The sequence below is a fragment of the Trachemys scripta genome, chromosome 2 (assembly GCF_013100865.1).
Source record: "Trachemys scripta elegans isolate TJP31775 chromosome 2, CAS_Tse_1.0, whole genome shotgun sequence".
Lineage (NCBI taxonomy): Eukaryota > Metazoa > Chordata > Testudines > Emydidae > Trachemys > Trachemys scripta.
In genome coordinates, this window is record NC_048299.1 from 89212796 (window position 1) to 89234067 (window position 21272).

The 21272-nt window shown below is 41.8% G+C and overlaps 1 protein-coding gene across 2 annotated transcripts in view; it reads right to left on the minus strand.

Moving 5' to 3' along the window:
* AMPH (amphiphysin) overlaps positions 1-21272 on the minus strand; it is a gene marked incomplete in the record, with an annotated part of 178825 nt that overhangs the window by 20994 nt on the left and 136559 nt on the right. Inside the window, 6 exon segments of one of the 2 annotated variants that reach the window (XM_034761230.1) lie at positions 8768-8850; positions 9010-9058; positions 10656-10660; positions 11489-11543; positions 16145-16177; positions 18735-18758. In XM_034761230.1, the coding sequence (XP_034617121.1) occupies positions 8768-8850; positions 9010-9058; positions 10656-10660; positions 11489-11543; positions 16145-16177; positions 18735-18758 (249 nt within the window). 2 annotated transcript variants of the gene reach the window in all.

Here is a 21272-nt window from a genome sequence, read left to right on the forward strand (position 1 = left end):
TAGGTACCTTCAGTCGTTTATGCCGTCCAACAACCTGGCTTTAGCCCTCTTCCCAAAGTGCTTTATCATATGTCCATAGATAAAGTCCAGTCCTGGGAATTTGCTTGGTTCAAACTTCTATTGCATCTTGGAGCTCACATATAAGAGAGATCTTTTTGAAGCCAAGATACTCAGTTGGATATGTAGCCATGGTTTTAGATTCTCTTGGGTCTTTCCTCTTCAATAATCCATCTTGTGTTTTGCACCAGCTCCGTCCTCATCTTTACATGTCAGCATACTATTTATCTGTCACAATCTCTCTCACATATATGTCCCAGAGCCCTCAGTTTTAAAAGAACCTCATGCTCCAATTTGGCACCTGCAATTAGTTGAAAGCACAAATTTTGGCCAGAGTTAATTGCAGGTGCAATCCATGGCACTTCCATACCTAACTATCTCATTGCACTCCCAGATCAGGTAGCGATGCATCTATATGCCATAAATTGTGTCCACAACTAGATGCAGCCACAATTTTGTAACCTCAGATTGAAAGCTGCTTTTTAAAATGAAGCCCAATGTATATTGTACTCGTTTTGTGCTTGCCAGGAAAGTAATAGGTGAGAGTCTTATGCATAGTTGAATAGAACTATGAAAAAATATATAGAATTTAGTTTAGACTCTGACTAATTTAAGTGAGGGGGCACCATGCAATCAGGCATTACCCAGGATTCTCACAATAAAAGTTTTGGTGGCTTCAGAGTGCAGTCACCAACTCTTGCTGCTGGCCACACTGACATTTTTCCTAAAGTACTTATTAACTTGAGGAAAAACAAATAAATATGCATGTATACACACATCCAGATAATTGTAATTTATTTATGTAGGTTATTTTTGTGGACTCAATAATAAAAATAATGCTGTGAAAAGTGATATTTGTTTTTCACAGTAAGTCCTGGCAAACTAAGACCTGGATGGAGGGGCGGGGAGTGAGGCAGTGGGGGCCAAGGAGGATGGATGGAGGGGTGGGGGCTGAGGAAGCAGAGGCCAGGGGCAATGGATGGGTGCCCCCATCACCGCGTGGTTGGAGGTGTGGGTCGGCGGCTGGGGCTGGGGGGTCGGCACCCTGAACCATCACCCACTGGAGCCCAGGGTCGGCGCCCGCAGTTGTATGGCCAGAGCTGGGGATCAGTGCCCACAGCTGGGAATCAGCACCCACTGCCACGCAGCTGGGGTCGGCACCTGGAGCTGGCACCTGCTGCTGTGTGACTGGGGATCGGTGCTTGGGGTCCATGCCTGCTGCTGCATAGCCAAGTCTAGGAGTCAGTGTCCTGGACCAGCACCCGCCAGAGCCTGGGGTTAATGCCTGCTGCCGCATTACTGGGGCTGGAGATCAGCACCCATGGCCAGCACCTGGCGGAACCCAGGGTTGACATCCAGGAGCAGTGCCTGGGTTCAGCGGCCAGGGCTGGGGGTCGGCTGCCTCTGGGGTGTAGGGCTGGTGCTTGGGGTCTGCGCCTGCTGCCACACAGCCAGGGCTAGAGGTCAGCATCCAGAGCCACCACCTGCCAGAGCCCAAGGCTAGTGCCGGGGATCTGCACCCAGTGCCAGCAGCTGCTGGAGCTCAGGGTTGGTGGCCGGGGTCAGTGACTAGGGCTGAAAGTTGGAGCGCACGAATGGGGTCAGCGCCTGGGGCCAGCGGCCACCGGCGGGATTGGGGGGTCAGTGCCACACGGCCAGAGCCAGGGACTGGAGCCCACTGCTGCGCGGCCAGGGTTTGGAGTCTGAAGCCACATGGATGGACTCCTAATCTGCAGCCAGGCTCCCTAAGTCCCCGCCACCCAATGACCCCAGGGCTGAAGTCCAAGCCCCACTAAGCCCCCAATCCCCCTCACAGGTAGAGAATTCGCCTTGCTCCTTCAGCATTGTGCCCCACCTGTCTCCAGAGACGTGCAGAGTGGCGCATCCAGGGACAACAAGGAGGAAGGGGAAGGGGCCGATGCTTTGCCACACCCCTCCCCCCCCCATTACTGCCCAGGACGCTGTCGTGGCCACAGGGAAACCTCCTGGTGACCGCATTAGACCCAAGGCACAAGAGAGCTCTCTCAGAACTACTAAGTGTAACTAATAAAACAGGGATTTCTGAATAGCCCCCCATAAACATCAGTGTGTTCCATACAACATACAAATGGCTAGGAAATGAACATAATAAGGTTAACTAACTTTCACATTAAGACACCACATTGTTGCCTTCTTCATTTCAAATCCAAACTCTTTTTTCCTCACATATAGCGGAGTGTCTTGAATATGAATTACTACTATATTTGGTGAAATATGCTGACATTTTCAATTAATGCACCTCCTTCCCACATGTGCAGCAGAACATCTGCCCAAAGAACGTTCAAAACATACAGCCATGCTCAGAGTTGTGGTCGGTGTTTGGCTGAAGATGTATCGGAGTTTGAATGTGAAAAATGGACACAGTGGAAGGAGAATTTTTAATCAGAAAAAGAAACAGCACAATGGCTAGTGTACCATGTGCTTTTTACATGGTATTCTATTTCTATCTTGGACTAGGGCATAGAAATAGGTGGCAGAACTGTCTCCAAAGAACTGCATTAGCGATGAGACTGTCCTTCCTATACCAATGTAAGCTGACGATGCCTCTACTTTCCCTGGTTTTACGGAACACTGTTAGAGGATAGCATTAGTGTACATATTGCACCTTAGAATGCCAACCACTTCCTTCCCCGCAAAAGTGAGAAAATAAACAACAGATCAATTGTTGCCGATAACTAATAAAAACCTGCAGTTGGTCTATGGCACTTGAGCCCTGAAGGACAAAGGAAGGAGCATGAACTAAGTTCCTGTACTGCACTGACATAATGAGACACTGGAATGAGGACACAGGGGAACACAAATGTAAGAATGGCTTGTTTTTTTTCTCCTTTCACTCCCTGCATTAAGCATGTTTGTTGAAGAAAAAATAGAGGATGAAAAAATACCCAGGTATCTGACTGCAGAAAATACCAGACTGATTTTTCAAGAACTATTCACATCTAAGGGCCATTTGTGTTAGCAGGACTTATGCCTGAATAACAAGTACTTCAGGATTTGGCCTTTGGAAAAAATACTCTTATAATATTACTGAATGAGACCTATTAGTATGGATCTGAAGCTTACTATAAGCTATCATATTACTTAAATCAGCTACTTACAGCTGTCTGAAAAAACAAATTTAGTTCCTCCCTCCCTGTCCCGTTTGCAAATCATTAAGGTATCAACCTGGATTTCTGCAAATGCATTTGTTGTTTCTAAGTATTTACTAAACAATTTGGGCAATCAATTTCCAGGCAAAGGATGGTTTTTGAACAGTTACCTTTGTCTATTTGCTATTCTTTATATGTGTGCAATTTATTATTTAAGCCATGTCATACTGATTCTGTTCCCTCACTTGGGGACTGAAACATTTTAAAACAGGAGAATAAGGATTAAAGAATCATAAGTAAACAACAACAAGGCCAGATTCTGACAGCTACTACTCACTATGAGTTCATGCTCCACAAGAAGCCCCTTTGACTTAAATGAGAGTATTCAGATAGGAAATTTCCCAAGATATGCATTCAATTATAGAGGGACTTATCCATAAATCACATCTATCTAAGGTACCTGTATCCCCATTTTACAGATGGGAACTGAGGTAGAGAGAGACTAAGGGCCAGATTTTTTAAAGGTACTGAGGTACCAGAAGGTTCAAATATGCGCCTAGTGAGATTTACAGAAGAGTCATTGAAATAATTGACTTCAGGTGCTTCTGTAAATCCCACTAGCTGCATATATGCATCTTTAGACACCTAAATAAATACCATTGAGAATCTGTTCCAGAAGGTGCGTCTATACTGCCAGTGGACTGCACGCAGGAGTGAGGCTCCCAGCCTGGACAGAGAGACAGGCTAGTGGGGCTTGCACTACCATTCTAAAAACAGCAGTGTAGACAGTCATGGCTTGGGCTGGAGCTTCAGAGCCCGAGACACAACTTCTAAATGATGTCTACACGGCTGCTTTTACAGTGCTAGTGCAAGCACTACTAGCCCGAATCTTCTGACACAGGTGGCTCGCTGATGTGAGCAGTGTCAATACCCTAAGCGACTTACCAAGGCCACACAGGAAGATTGTGGAGGTGCAGGCACTTGAACCCAAGTCTATCAAGTCAGAGCTTAGTGTCCTGATAACCGGACTATCCCTTCTCTTCCTTCAAATTAAATGACAGGTTTCAGTGTAGCAGCCGTGTTAGTCTGTATCCGCAAAAAGAAGAACAGGAGTACTTGTGGCACCTTAGAGACTAACAAATTTATTAGAGCATAAGCTTTCGTGGACTACAGCCCACTTCTCTTCTGTTTTCCCTGCCAGCTCAGGACTCCAGCACCCTGTCTTGCTGAGCCAGACACTCCTGTTTGGCTCCAGACACAGATCCAGAGTCTGAATCTCCTGTCCCAAAGCTGCAAGTTTACCTGAAAACAGCTCACAGTAGTGTGCTTGTCTTTAGCACTCAGATGCCCAACTCCCAATGGGGTCTAAACCCAGATAAATCCGTTTTACCCTGCATAAAGCTTATGCAGGGCAAACTCATAAATTGTTCGCCCTCTATAACACTGATAGAGAGATATGCACAGTTGTTTGCTCCCCCAGGTATTAATACATACTCTGAGTAAATTACTAAATAAAAAGTGATTTTATTAAATACAGACAGTAGGATTTAAGTGATTCAAAGTAGTAACAGACAGAACAAAGTAAGTCACCAAGCAAAATAAAATAAAATGCGCAGATCTATGCCTAATCAAACTGAATACAGATAATTTCCTCACCAGTTCCAGAGTGCTCCCTTTTACAGGCTAATCTCCTTTTAGCCTGGGTCCAGCTATAACTCACACCCCCTGCAGTTACTGTCCTTTGTTTCAGTCTCCTTCAAGTATCCTGGGGGGGGGGGTGGAGAGGCTCCTTCTTTAGCCAGCTGAAGACTGGCTAAGCTTATACTCTAATAAATTTGTTAGTCTCTAAGGTGCCACAAGTACTCCTGTTCTTCTTTTTTCAAATTAAATGAGACCCACATTATGCTGGAAAATTTACCCCAGCCCCACAAGGTACCATTTCTAAGGTACATTTTCTGGCACAGCGTGGTCTGACAGGAAATATACTAGAGGCAAATTGCACCTATTGATGCTGCTGCTATAATTGGAGTGTAATGTAAAGCCAGAAGAGATATGTAGTGGGAGAAAATTTACAAATATAACACAAATTTTTAAAAAATTCACACCGATAAACTGAATGCAGGACTGCTATTGAGGAATGTTTTCATCTATGGTATCCTTATCAAATGTTGGCCTTTGACCTTTTATCTATTTCTTCCTTAATCTTAATCTTCAAAAACTCTTTTTACATCACATATTAAAAGCTATTTTTCTAAAGTAACATTTGCTTCTCCCACTGGATCAAATTCCAACAGTAAATCTACTGCATGCGTTATTAGCATCAGCATGTTACTTTTCTTATTTCCCAGAGGACTCCTTTTTTCAAATGAGCAAGAACTTGTTTTATTTTGTAAATGAAACTAAAAAGGAGAAAACCTTAACAAAAATCATTTAACTGCTATTTAATATCTATCATCTGTCTTCCGAATTGCTACTAAATTGCCTCATTCTCAAATTATTTGTCTCCCTCTTTCACAATAACACTGTAATTTCTGCCTCGGCTGTACCATATTCTAGCAGAACATGAACTAAAAACTGCATGTGACATTTAGCAGCAAAAAGGATTATGTAAAAGGGTCAGTTCCGCCCACTATGAGCAAGTGTGACTGCAGTTACAGCCTGTCAGTTAATTAGCGTTCAAGGTGTATAATAGAGTTTATACTTTCACTTTGCCTCAACTGAGGATAAAAAGGGGTTAGCAATCTCTTCTTTCAGGAAAATAATTTATTCAAAGATTATTTCCTTCCATGAAATCCCTTTAAAAAGACAAAATCAACCCAATTTTAGAAACAGCCTCTTAAGGTTCATTATAATCTGCTCTTCAAAATTATTTTGTACACAATTCAGTTCACTGAAATGAAGAAGAGATCGGGGCTAATGGTTAATTTTCCCCCCTCCTCGTTTATTCTAAACTCTCACATTTACTAAGAGTAGAGGGTAGGCATCTTAGACCAAGGTTTGACAAAATGCTATGCCTCAGAGACAGGCTGTTTCTCTTTTTGCCTTTCCATGATGTTGACACGTTATTACTGTGATTTATACCAATTCAAAAGAAAACACAGACAGGAGGAGCAGACACATACAAATTGCAGAGGCTTAATGTTGTTGGATGAATTATTGTAAGAGGCTGATTCTGAGCTCACTCTGGTGAACATCTGCCGTAAACCCATGAAAACCAATAAAGAGTTAACCAATGTAAATAAAACTAGAACGAGGCCCTAAAGACAGTGTAAGGGAGCATGGGGAAGTAAGGACCCACATGCAGCTACATTATGGCTACCCAGATTGTGACTCCAATTCCCTTGTACAGCACAGCCCTTGTACTATCTATAGGCAAGTGGCCAGGGTAGCCATGGGTCAGGGAGGATGAATACATGGCTTCTGCATGCTCCCCCCACACTAAACAGGCCAGTCATTGGACCCAGCCAGGTGCAAGGGAAAAAAAGTACATCAAACTCTTTTCAGAGTTGCAATTAGTTACTTGTTCTACCACATGACTGAGCTTAAAGGGTCGAACTAACTCTTAGTGAGTACCAAGTATTCATTTGCATTTGAGACTGTGTGAATCAAATAGAGCTAACATCAGGATTCTTGATCTTATACCACTGAGTGAAACTCAGGCTGTAGGTACACATGGTTGGCATGCAGTAACAGCCCTTCTCTCGGGTCCAGAGCAATTTCTGCAAAATGTAAGCACCTTGTTTTCTGGCTGTGAAGAACGCCTTCTGCATGTGAACTAATGCAATGATAAAATACATTTATTGAGTCTGCAGAGAAACTGCGGGAAACAGTAGTTCTAAAAAAAGGTGAACCATCGCAGTATCACTATTTCAATGTAAACAAACCTCCAGCTATTTTCTAGGCTGTGGCCAGAGTATGGGTTGGTAGCATGATTTTGAGTAGAGTCCCACGACACATATGATAAGGCCTGTTCACTGCAGTACGTATGCCATAAATAAATTCTATAGATGATACGTTTGTCTAGATGTAGACAAGCACTGTTTTGATTTCATATAGTCAAACAGGAAAAAGCAGACGTCCACTTCCCCTACCCCTAGTGAAATGGTGGATGAAGGAAGGACTAATCCTGCTCTTACTAATAAATACCTAGCTTTACAAAGTAGGCAGCACCAGAAAATGAGGCACAGAAACTTGCCCATGTCACCTATTACACCCTCTGATTCCCCATCCAGTGCCCCTATCTCTGGATCAAACTGCTTCCTGAGGGTCATAAAAGGTGAATGAAACACTCATCGACTTCAATGGCAGAAGGATGGACCCCTAAAACAGGTTTTTTTCCTAATTCTGGGTCATGTGTCTGCAACAGTCCACAGGAAAATTCCAGACTCAGTTATGGGCCTCAGTGAACTGGATTTTTGGAGCAGTTATGTGGAATATCAAATAATTCTTTGGATTATTTTACTAACTCTAAAAAGGAGTGATTAAAGTGCCTTCAAATGAGGGTAATGCCTCAGATGGCTTCCAGCCAAATTCTTCTCTTCCCACACACAATGTCTTACAATCTATCTATAAGTGAGTGAAAAGCAATGGTGATATAATCTGATTTAATAACCTTTAATGTGAGTCGTGGGAAGTCAGGATTTGGCCCAGTGAATACCTGTTCAGATTCTAACAGTGATAGACCACTAGTTACTGACCTGGAGAAAGATAATAGTGCCTGTGGAAGCAGATATACTATTAGGCTGGCAGTCAACAGAAATGGATGCATTTTTCTTTAGACCATGGATTCTCAGCACTGGGGTGAAACCCTTCTGGCCTTTCCATATTGTTAATAGCAGGGGTGCCCTGGCTAGATGGAAGAGGCTCCATGGTGGCCACATTATGGAAAAAGGGAAACCCAATATGGAAAAGACTGAGAACCACTGGCTTAGAGTACCTCTTGAAATATAACAGATTGGCTGGGGAGGAGAGGGAAGCAGCTTAGGCAACCTTGCTGTGGTTTTCTTTGAGAGCCATCATCTTTTCCCACAACATTTGACTCTCATTTTTCTGAATGTTGACTGTGAGATCTTCAATTGGATACCCTCAATTGGCTTTGGAGCTCAGTTCTCCGGCTGGCTTCTAACATTAGGAGACTTGCATAAACCTGTGTTTTGGTTTTTATTAGGAAGCAGTTCAATACTCAATCAAACAACATTCAAGATGTACATTAGCCCAGTACTTATCTCCCCACTTGATCATCTTGAAAAGAGAAAAGCATTAATAGTGTCATTTATAAATGGTATCAATTCATTTCCCTGGTTAGGTTTGTCTGACAGTTACAATATCTGAATCCACAGTAGTTCAGTTGAACTTCGGTCTGAAACGCCAGCCATGAGAGGAATGACATTTTAGGGTAAAAAGGCACACGTAGCTTTTGGAAAGCCTGTTGTGACATGGGAGGCCAGAATGGAAACCAGCCCTAAAAGTAAAGAGGATAAAAATGGAAAGGACGGCTGTAATGTGGTGGACACATACACAACGATGAACAAAAAAAAAAAATCAGAGGAAAGCTCGGGGCATATGAGGTTTTGGTCACTCACCACAGCTTCCTCTGCTGGCTCACTAGGCTCAGCAGGCAGAGCTTCCTGTTCAGGAACAGCGGCAGCAGCAGCAACAGGCGCAGCGGCAGCAACAGGCGCAGCGACAGCAACAGGAACCGCGGCAGCAACAGGAACCGCGGCAGCAACAGGCGCAGCGGCAGCAACAGGCGCAGCGGCAGCAACAGGCGCAGCGGCAGCAACAGGCGCAGCGGCAGCAACAGGCGCCGCGGCAGGGGGAGAGAGGGGTTCTTCAGCCTGGGGTTCCAAAGATGGAGCTTCTTCTGCCTCAATCTTAATTTTTTTTAAATGAAAAAAATAATTCAAGAACATTTGAAATTGGGGAACGGGAAAGAGTGCACAACTACAGTTCTGTATTTATTATAATTCTCTTTCCCTGGTAGCTGTCATAACAGGCTTGATCCTGCAGACCCAGGCCTCAGAGAGGATAGCAGGACTGGGCCTCGTAACAATAATTAACCCCTAGCATTTTCATCTTCAAAGCACTTTATGTGTATTTAACTGATCCTCACAACATCCCTCTGAGGTAGGGAAGTAGTATCCTCCCAGTTTTAGGGGTAGAAAACGAGGCAAAGAAATTAGATGACCTGAACAAGAATATTCTGAAAGTCTGTAGCAGAGCTAGGACCTGAACTCAGAGCTCATAAATCCCAGTCCAGTCTCTAAACCACAAGGTTGTTGTAACTATGAGATTTTAAAACAATCCCTTGTTCTTTTATATGCAGTTTTGACTGTTCTGAAAATAAATGGTGCCTGTTCTGTCTATTTATGCTGGATGTAGTCATACCAGACAGTCGTTTATAGGGAGCAAATATCATGGACTGAAACAATTTGCATTCCTGCTCTTTTCCAGATCCACTGTCTACCCTTTCTCCCATTAACATTTTATTTAAGTCTGACAGAATGAAAATAACCAGATTGTGATTAACAAGCTCTCCCTCTACCAGTTAACTCCACACCAGTCACCTATGTGGAATCCATCTTCTGAGCCATGTTACCGTGATTCGGATTCTGTCGAATTTTAGCATACATTTGTTGTTAGCATAAGGATGCATCCAGGAATACCAGTCCTGGCACAACCTCAATTCTCCAGCAAAGTTCCCCCCCTCAAAAAAAAGGGAAGGATTTTCCACCTTTCGTAAGACAGGTTCCAAGCAATTAATGTAACAGCGGTTAGTTTGGGGGTAAAAATACTTAAGGCAGGATTTGTTCCATATAGAAGGGGAGCTACAGGTTGGGATCACTTACACAGAATAGCTAGCTCAACCAGACAAAATAATCTTAATGGATTAGTCCACCATGAACAAATTACTCTGTACGTTGCAAAGCTCAGAAGTTATTTAGTTCAGTAAAGCATCTTCATTCACATTTAATAATACCACACAGTTGGGTAGAAGGTCTCTTGTGATATAAAAGGTAGTCTCTATAAAAGTCTCTAAGAGATTAAAACATTTTCTTTTCCAATATTTTTCAAGTAAAATCAAGAGGTCTTTACTTATTTTTCACTCATTCCTTAAATAGGCCGATTCCCACTGCAGTCAATGGAAGTTTGCCTACGTAAGGATGTCAGGAGTTGGCACAGTATAAAGACACATTCATTATATTATTCCTTGCTGTGCAGCACATTTCTATGTAGTGAATTAATATTAGCTGTATGGTATTTCACAAAGAAGAAATCAGAAGCTGGAATGAAAAACACTAGGCAGTTCTACCTAGGGAGTCCACTAATAAGTTCCCTGAGGTTTAATACTATAAGTAATTGTAGCTACTTAGACAATTGTTATAATGCAGATTATATTGATTTTCTTCAAGTTGCTTGCACACAACAGGATTTATCAAGTAATCTGCAGTCTATTTGCCATGTTTGAACTTCAGCTAAATACTGCCCAGAGTACACTTATTGAATGATGGAAATACATTATTTATTATGTTTCTGGATATATGCATACCGTATGTACTGTACAAACACCACACCAAATAATATTCTCAAACTTTTCCTGTTTGGCAGCTGGCATATGTAGTGTACGTCTCTATTTCCTAATATGCTGACACTTCATATTTTCCATCACCTTTAGCTAAATCAAGACTGCAGTAGAGTATTGGTGAGAATAAATTGTCTACCAGAGCATGGTCACTTGCATAAACATTTCTAAACCCCTGTATGATAATAAAAATGAATGTGTCTGATTAAATATATGAAAAACCACTGATCAAAAGTAATATTTCCAGCTGGATAAACTGTGACAAAGATAATGTATTATTGTAACAGAGAATAAAGTTGGTGCCATTTTGGGCCAGCATCTACTTGGTTAACATTGCACAGTGGTGTTTATTAATACCCTTTCTTGATTGCAATGACTGCACCGGTTATAAAAACGAATATAAATTATGTGCAAACTGACCAGTACTGTTATATTATAAAACTAAAATTCTAAAAATTAAATTTGGAATATTTAAAAACATCCCTTTTTAAGATGCTGGGTGCAGGGCAATGTTTCTGGCTGTTGTGGGTTTATTTTGTTTTTGTTTGCTTTGGTAGAAAAACGTTTGAGTGGGGAAAAGTTCACAGAATCCTTAGTCCAACCTTGCAAGCAAAGGGTACATGATTTAAAAGATGGAAGCACATCAGTGCAATAGATGCATTTGCAAAAACGCAACACAGTATTTTATGGGACATTTAAAAAAAGAAATAAAAGCCACAACTTACCAAGTTATCTACCACATTCTGATTGGATTGCACTGTGAATAGAGAAGTATCCTAAGGATATACAAGAAGGAAGCAAGAAAAAATATTTTAGAAGTCTACCAAAGGCTTGATTCTGTAAGGCTTAGTCAGGCAACGCTCTCATTGACTTCAGAGCTTTACCTAAGTAAGTGAGGGAGAATGAGATCCCAAAATAGACCATTTTAATAAGTTTACCTCAAATGTAGACAATTAAACATTCTGTCTTTTAGAAATACTTTATGGACGAATGAATATTTATTAAACATTATCCTGATGAAGGCCTAGAAGTGTAAAACTGAGTACACGGTCTCACAATACACCTAACTTACAACAGCTCTATTACAGAGACAAGGTGGATGAGGTAACATCTTTTATTGGACCAACTTCTGTTGGTGAGAGAGGCAAGCTTTCAAGCTTACACAGAGCTCTTCTTCAGGTCTGGGAAAGGCACTCCACATGTCACAGCTAAATGCAAGGTGGAGCAGATTGTTTAGCATAAGTAGTTAGCACATATTGTAAAGGACCATTCAAGGTAGAGAGATGAGAGTCTGGGGGTAGGTCTACACTACAGCGGGGATCGACGCTCTGAGATCGATCCACCGGCAGTTGATTTAGCGGGTCTAGTAAAGACCCACCAAATTGACAGCAGATCGCTCTCCAGTTGACCCCTGTACTCTACCCCCGACGAGAAGAGTAAGGTAAGTTGACAGGAGAATTTCTCCCATCAACCCCCCGCGGTGTAGACCCCGCAGTAACTTGACCTAAGGTATGTCGACTCCAGCTACGTTATTCACTTAACCGGAGTTGCGTAGCGTAGGGCAACTTACCGCGGTAGTGTAGACATAGCCTATGATATGTTTTTAAGGACGGAATCACAGAATTAGCAGTCTGGGGGGAGGGGAAGGGACTACAACGAAGGTGGCTATAGCTCACCTTTGTACTCTCCTGATTCTGTGCTGTTCTGAGGCCTGGACTGGCTAAATTATGGCAGCCTGCCCCTATCTTTCTATGGGAGGAAGTACTGCTCTGAAGCTCCACAATGTTGTGCTGTGGCCCTGCTTACCCCCAGACATGCTCCCAGCACATCCGCTATATAAAACCTGGATTTATGATGGGGTTCTTGGAGGATAATCTGAAGCCATCTTCCTCAGTTCCTGCACTGAAGGAATTCTCCTTTGTCTGGACCTGGGGTTGTTAGGGCTCCTTTACGTGGCTCTGACTCTTTTCTGCATTGTAAAGTGGCTGGAGCAGGGATGAGAATTGCAATCACAGAGCCCAATTCTGCCTTCCCGTACACCCTAGTGACATGGTCTATTCTTATTTACCAGAAGACTGTTTTGTAAAATGATTGGTTGTTGTCAGCCCATAGTTTATGTTAAATTTTATGTCATGTTACATGATTGTTTCAAAATCAAGGAGGATATCTTTAAATAATTGAAAGAAACTCATAAGAATAAAAGGAACTTAAACAATGAACCATTCATTAGCACAGTACCTTCAGACAGTTAAAATCTGCTTATCCAAATGAGATGGGGGATGTGAAAGCAAGTTAAATAGGTTTTTTTTCCACATAAGTATGGAATTTTGGTACATGTATCAGATTTTAGTATTTCACACAACAGATTTAGATAACATTTGACTAAATCTACAAATGTTAACTAAGTACTATCTGGTCTTCTGACTTCCTCTGGGAGGCTATAATATAAAATAGACATTGGGCTGTTTTACAAGTTGAGTGCATTGGGTGCAATAACTTTTACATTTGTTAAATGTTTATTATAAATACACAAATTCTCCTCTGCCTTTATTTGACAGATGATATCACCAACTAGACAACTCAAGCTGTACAGCTGTTCAAAAAAAGTTTAGTATATTTTGTAAAACATTTTCAAAGTGGATTTTTTAATTTTATTCAAGAATTTTCATGCTTTTTTGATGAAAGTTTTAGAATTAGATTTTTTTTTAATTAAAAAAGAAAATTTTGGTTTTGGTGGGGAAAACCTCCCACTTTCCCCCCCCCCCCCCCATTTTCACACTTCCCCCGTTTTTTTTCCCCAATAGAAAAAAGTTTAAAAGGGAGACAAAGTAGGTTTTTTTCTACCACTATCTCACCAGCAAAGAAGAAACAAAAAGCTTTACACATTAAAAAAGAATTCATAAAATTACAAAAATGTTCAATTTGAATTTTTACTGACATTGAAATGGGTTAAGAAATACCTCAAGTTTGTTGAAACAACATTCTTCAACAATTTTTTTTTAAATCAAAACATTTTGACCAGCTCTGCTTGGCTGTTTTATAGGTAAAGTGCACTGGATTCAATAGCTTTTAAGTTTGCTATATACTTCAAACAAGAGAAGAGTCTGGCCAACATTCATTTGAAAGTTCCACCCTAAAATTTCAGTGTCAATTTAAAATTCACATGTAATGAGGCAAATTTTTAAGTACTGGCCTCCATTTTTGTGTTTGTAATTATTTGTTCTGTTCTACCCAACTTAAGTTCTTTTCTGCACCCATCACAGAGTTATCTTAGCAGGTGAAGATGCATAGATGTCCCTATGATGTCAACTGTCCCACCAAATAATTGTGGATGCAAAATTGCAGGTGCAAAGGTGGAAGAAAGCTTTTAAAAATCTGGTCCATTATAAACAGTCAGGTCACAAAAATACTAAGGACAAATTCTGGTCCTACTGAATTCAATGAGAACTTTGGTTTATTTAAGTGGTACAAAGATTTGGTTCTGTAAGAAATTAAGGGTGAGATTTTCTTCCCCCTCCAGACCCATTGTATGGGTAAAAAGGCTGGAGCAGCATAAAGGGGCATTGAAAGCCCCAATTCCAGCTGAGGGAGTGGAAGCTAATGTGCCTTCTGAGGGCCACATCACAAGACTTAGTGTAAGGGGGGGTGAGTATGGGAAAGGCAGGAGCGGAGCCACAGCATTGCAGAGATTCCAAGCAGCATGCTGTGGCCCATAGGGTAGCCCAGGGATGCTGCTGTATCTTAGATAGTCAGCTCTGGGTCCTAAATTATGCTGGGGGCCCTGGAGCAGCCCAAGATTGTGAGGGTGCAAACTTAAAGCAACTTTTCCCCATCATACCTCACTTTTGCTGCACCTCTGCGAGGCACAGCACCGAGTAAATACCACCAGTACATTTCTGTGGTTAACAACTAATCTAGAACTAACTTCCTTACTGAAAATCAGATTTTAAAAAATGAACACAAAGATGTACACACAAGTATAAAAGTTGGTGGAAGAATATGAAACCCACACTTAACATTTTGGGGTCTGAGTAAATTCACTTCCAAAAAATTCAGCTAAAAATCTAAAACACAGTAGCTTATTGGGGGAAACCTTAGCCCAACAGAAGTGGTGGGAGTTTTGTCATTAACTTCAGTGGTGCCAGGATTTCACCTGAAATATTGGCGCCATATCAATGACATTTACGGTGACCAGATAGCAAGTGTGAAAAATCAAGACAGGGATGGAGGGTGATAGGTGCCTGTATAAGACAAAGCCCTGAATATCGGAACTGTCCCTATAAAATCAGGGCATCTGGTCACCCTAATGACATTGGGTATGTCTACATTGAAGTCATGGGATGCGATTGCAGCTTGTAGAGACGTACCTGTGCTAGCTTTACTCAGGCTGGACAAGCCCACCCAAAACCCTGGTTAATTACTCATGGGGTCAGCCTATCATAGAATCATAGAATATCAGGGTTGGAAGGGACTTCAGGAGGTCATCTAGTCCAACCCCCTGCTCAAAGTAGGACCACTCCCCAACTAAATCATCCCAGCCAGGGCTTTGTCAAGCCTGCCCTTAAAAACCTCTAAGGAAGGAGATTCCACCACCTCCCTAGGTAACCCATTCCAGTGCTTCACCACCCTCCTAGTGAAAAAGTTTTTCCTAATATCCAACCTAAACCTTCCCCACTGCAACTTGAGACCATTACTCCTTGTTCTGTCATCTGCTACTACTGAGAACAATCTAAATCCATCCTCTTTGGAACCCCCTTTCAGGTAGTTGAAAGCAGCTATCAAATCCCCCCCTCATTCTTCTCTTCTGCAGACTAAACAATCCCAGTTCCCTCAGCCTCTCCTCATAAGTCATGTGCTCCAGCACCTAATCATTTTTGTTGCCCTCCGCTGGACTCTTTCCAATTTTTCCACATCCTTCTTGTAGTCTGGGTCCCAAAACTGGACACAGTACTCCAGATGAGGCCTCACCAATGCCGAATAGAGGGGAATGATCACGTCCCTCGATCTGCTGGCAATGCCCCTACTTATACAGCCCAAAATGCCATTAGCCTTCTTGGCAACAAGGGCACACTGTTGATTCATATCCAGCTTCTCGCCCACTGTAACCCCTAGGTCCTTTTCTGCAGAACTGCTTCCTAGCCATTCAGTCCCTAGTCCCTATGCTGAAACCCAAGCTGGCTAGATTAAAGATAACTTGGGTATATCAACATGAATATGCCCATTATGTACAATCTTTTGGAATGGAAGGGGTAACTCATCATCTGGTATTGTCCTCTGCTCCTTACGCTTCTGGCAGTTTGAGACCCGCAAAGCATAAGGCCAGTCCTTGTCCACTCGTGACACCACAGAAAATCTCTCAAACATGTTTATTTCTTACCTGTGTGAATCCATTAAATGTGCTGCTGGATGCCTAATAGAAGTGGAAAGCAGAACAAATATAATTAGTTTATTAACTCAGAGAATAAGTCAATATATTCTTAGTTGAAAATTTTTAAAAATGCCAAAAATACACCAAAAATAATATAAAATAAAAAAAAAAGATGAAGGGCAAGACAGTTAGTGAGAGAAGCTACTTGGTAACATTTTAATAGGCTAAAAAAGGCAGAATGATTGAGCTTAGGATTTTGAAAAGACTGTAGGTGTATTTTTTTAGAAAATATAAAATACAAAAATGGGCTTTGATGGTTTAGAGCTGCACCACATTTTGGATAGTTGCATGAGAAATTTTCAACAAGATTAGCAAGGGGTTTAGAGGAGGCAGGGGGAACATGTAAATGGACTGTTTATAAAACACAGGGTTATGTACAACCTAAGGAACTCTTTTTCTAGACTATGCTACACACTGGGGTAGGTACCTCTTCTTTATCAGCCTCAATTTCCTGGTACAATAATCCATATCTCCGGTTAGCAATTTCATCTTCAGATAAATCTGAGTTGTTGGTCTCATTGTCTTTGGGACTAGTTGAACTCTCGGTGCTAGCGTTTCTGGAATTTCCCACTTGAAACAGAACCAAGGGTCTAGCTATCTCCTTTCTTGGTCCAGAGTTGCTAATGCTTGCCTGCTCCCCGGATGAGCCTTGTTTTAAAGATACCTCCTGATTTTTATTGCTTGTGGTTACACCCATCTCTCCCCAGCTATTATCTATACTTCCCAAGCCTTGGGTAGACCATTTATCACTAAAGCTTGGCCAGGTGTTTTCCATATTACTTTCCTCTGAGTCTTGTTGCTTAGGGCAAAAGGGCCAGTTATCAAATCCATTTGTTTGGCCATCTGACAGACTAGAAACCCCCCAGGGATCATTATTAACTGTGGGATCCCAGTTTGCCAGCCAGGGATCTGTTTCCAAGTCTCCTCCAGGGACACTAATGTTACTACTATGGTCTTCGGTCACTGCAGGTGCTGCTCTAACTACCAATTTATCGTCCACATTATCTAAACAAGAATCACTGCACTTTGCATTAGCTTTGTCAGCTGACTCAGGCTGCAGTGCCAATTCTTTTTCAAAGGGTATAAAGTCAGCTTGACCTTCATCAGCAGCACTACCATTTTGGAGGGTGCTGAAGCTATTGTCTTCAATTTCTTTAACAGACTCTTCTGCACTGAATAATTCAGCATCACACAGAACTTTTCCAACATCTGCAGTGTCCTTTTCAGAGTGGTCTGTAACATCTAGGACAACATGTCCCATAACATTTATGCACTCCATGGCTGTCCTCCCTCCAATAACGCTGTCAGCATGGTCTAAGTCATCCGAACACTCTGTTTCATGGTCACGATTCCAGTTATCTAAGACATTCTCAGGTTCAACATCAGCACATTCTACATGTTTACATGTGTTCTCTGCTATGTTAGCACTGTCTTCCAACCCTGTACTCAAACTTCCAGGAACTATTCCATCTATCTCTTGAATGACATTTACCCCTTTAAATTTTATTTGCCCATGATTTTCCAGGCCAGTTTCCTCAAGGTAATTGTCAACAGTTGTCTCAGTTTGCCCATTATTATATTCTGACTCCCACACAGTTTCTATCTCAGTGTTTTCTAGGATTTCATGGTCTCGTTTTGCTAAGCCCTTAAGAGGTTCTACTTCACTGTGTTCTTTATTTTCATAATCTGTCTCTTCAAACTCCTTTGTATGTTTTATCTCCTTGAAGTTAACAGCTCTGGTCTCTACCTTTTCACATGGCTCCACACCTGCCCACATAGACTCTTCTTCCTCCTGCTTCTTCTCCTCTGCCTTTTCCACATCACATAGGGATTCATCCAATAAGCTATCAGTTCCAATGATAGGCATCTCACAACTGGATTCATTCGCTAAAGGCTGATCAGTGTCCAAATCTTTGCCTGGGATATTTCTAGCATCTGAATGTGCCTTCAGTGAAGTCCTCTGATTTTCATCTATAGAAGATGACCCTGGTGCATGATCTTCCTGCTCACCTACAGCAGGCCAAACACTAGCAGACAATGTACCAGTGGATTCTCTTGAGGTTTGCTCTGCCTCAGGGAAAGGCAAAGGACCACCTGCAGTGATCTCCTGGCTGACACTGGCTGTGCTAAGTTCTAGGCCCCAGTTGAGTGAACCTAGATCAGTTTGGGATCTGTTAATATCTTCTGTTGACCCATTGTTTGGGGTTTCCTCCATGACCAGGTTACACAGGGAAAGACTTTTTGAAGAATCAGGCTTTAGGCAAGCAGAAAAGCAAAGAAAAGAACAAGATGAAAAAGATAACGGTGGACTTGATGAGACAACACAAAATTCATATTATACTATAGTAATTTTAGTTTAAAGATAAAGAATGCAAAATAAGTGAAACAGTTTAAGGAAAAGTTATGTGGTTTGTAATATTTGGAGACAATAGCTATCAATCTAAAGAATGGTATTGATAGATGACAGAGAGAACTATATTACATCACACTGATTAAAAGATGAACCTAAAACAGTTAGAGGTTTAGGAGGTTTGCTTACCGGCTGCACCAGTTCACTGCTTGTCTGTATGGAAGAAAACCATATAAATAAACAAATGTAACACTAAACCCTGTGGTTTACCTAAACTACTGATTTTTTTTTTCCAGTGCCATATGGATTACCAATGGTTGTGGAGCTGGCAGGGGCTGCTCAGAGCTGGCTGATCACATGGTGCTGGCTCTCTTCCATGTTTCCAGCTGCTAACTCACATTAGTAGCTAAATGTATATGAAATAGTTCTCTAACATTGTTGTCCCATGTAAGTAATTTCTGCTTGTCCCAAGCATCTCATTCCATCACCAACAGAAAGGGAGATCGCTCTGTGTGATCATGAACAGGATGGGAAGTGATCCAAAAGACAATAGGTCTGGTCTGTGCAGTGTAATTGTAGCTGTGTTGGTCCCAGCATACTAGAGGGACAAAGTAATACTAGAGAGACTGACAATGGGTCTGATGTCATTTAAACTAGGTCCCTTTACACAACCCCCTGGCAGGGGCCTTACTGTAAAATAGGTCTGATTCTCTGTAACCATCCACCTTGCATAGACATTTGCATCAGTGCCAAATGGGTGTAAAACACTGCCAAATTAAAATGCCAGTTATTTACAAACACTTTGCACAAATGACTACACAAAGCACAGGGCAAAGGTGAATCTGGCTCAGTTTTTCTGTTAAGAGGAAGTTCACAACATAATAAAGCTTGTGAAACCCCTGATCCAAACTATTTAACAGTGAAGCCCTTGTCAAGCTTGTTACTTGTTTTTTAACACGAGTGGCGAGAACTAGAATTAGCTATAAAAAAGAAAAATACTGACAAGCGACAAAGGAAAAATGTGAGACAAGCAGACTTACATAAAACATCTACTATTAATTCAGTGTTATAACTTGAAGAGGTTCTCATGGCATTTACACTGGCTTTGAAATTAAAAGTAAAAAATTAAATTCTAACTAGTGTGTGTAAATGAAACCTTAATTTTTGTTCTGGACTCTGTTTAATCCTCCCTAAGAAGCAGAGATGAGCATTATAAAAGCATCACACTTGCTATCTATTCATGCAACATGGCTGTAAATTTTGCTTCTTAAGGCCTTGAGTCAACAGAAAAGATCCACAGATTTCTGCGCTACTAAAGTCTGCACAAGGTCACAGATTAGAGTTCTTTGGTTCCTCAGGCGGTCTAGACAGCCATCACTTTGACACAAAGTAGGAAGAAAGCTCATGAAAATGAGCCCTCTTCTTCCTGCACATCATTATACCCAATTCAGCAGCAGGAGACAGGAGAAAGAGCAATTGCATCTTCTATAGCAGTAGCTGATTTTCTAAATACCAGCTGATGGTATGTCCACTGTTACTTTTAAATTTACTGTATTTAAAGATCAATTCTCTCTCCACCCCTGAATTTTGAAAAATAAAAAATTAGGTGTCTATTGAAAGGAAGTTCAAAGGAAATACAACCTCAGACATCTGAAAACAGGTGAACAGTAGCATCCATTACCACCCTCCAATAGCTATTAAATACATGAAAATAAAAGCAGAAAATAGCTGTAATCAGCTTGACTGAGAAAACCCTCAGTACAATTTCTCAATATAAATATCTCTTCTTCGTTAGCCCTGCCCAGAAGCTGAGTGTCTCCTTCCCTTCCTATAAAATTGCTTTCCACCTCTGTGACCAGATGCCCTATTTCTGGCCCCAGAGCTCCCAAACCCAGTTTGGTTTCCCTGCTGACCTTTAATGCACCCCAGGAGGCTTTGCATGTTGCGCCTGAAGCGGTGGACATGAGGCAAAACTTTCTGGGGTCTATTACTGCTGCTGCTGCACGGCAAACAAATGAGTTCAGGAGTGCTGAGGATATTCATGGAAAACTAGCACAGCAGAGATGTAGGGAAAAGATGTAAGGCCAGATGCTCAGCTCATATAAATAAGCTCCAGGGAAACCAACTATGCTAACAGAAGTATTGGGAGCATAAGCTTTCGTGGGTAAGAACCTCACTTCTTCAGATGCACGTCTTTCATCTGAAGAAGTGAGGTTCTTACCCACGAAAGCTTATGCTCCCAATACTTCTGCTAGCATAGTTGGTTTCCCTGGAGCTTATTTATATGAGCTGAGCATCTGGCCTTACATCTTTTCCCTACATCTCTGCTGTGCTAGTTTTCCATGAATATCCTCAGCACTCCTGAACTCATTTGTTTGCCGTGCAGCAGCAGCAGTAATAGACCCCAGAAAGTTTTGCCTCATGTCCACCGCTTCAGGCGCAACATGCAAAGCCTCCTGGGGTGCATTAAAGGTCAGCAGGGAAACCAAACTGGGTTTGGGAGCTCTGGGGCCAGAAATAGGGCATCTGGTCACAGAGGTGGAAAGCAATTTTATAGGAAGGGAAGGAGACACTCAGCTTCTGGGCAGGGCTAACGAAGAAGAGATATTTATATTGAGAAATTGTACTGAGGGTTTTCTCAGTCAAGCTGATTACAGCTATTTTCTGCTTTTATTTTCATGTATTTAATAGCTATTGGAGGGTGGTAATGGATGCTACTGTTCACCT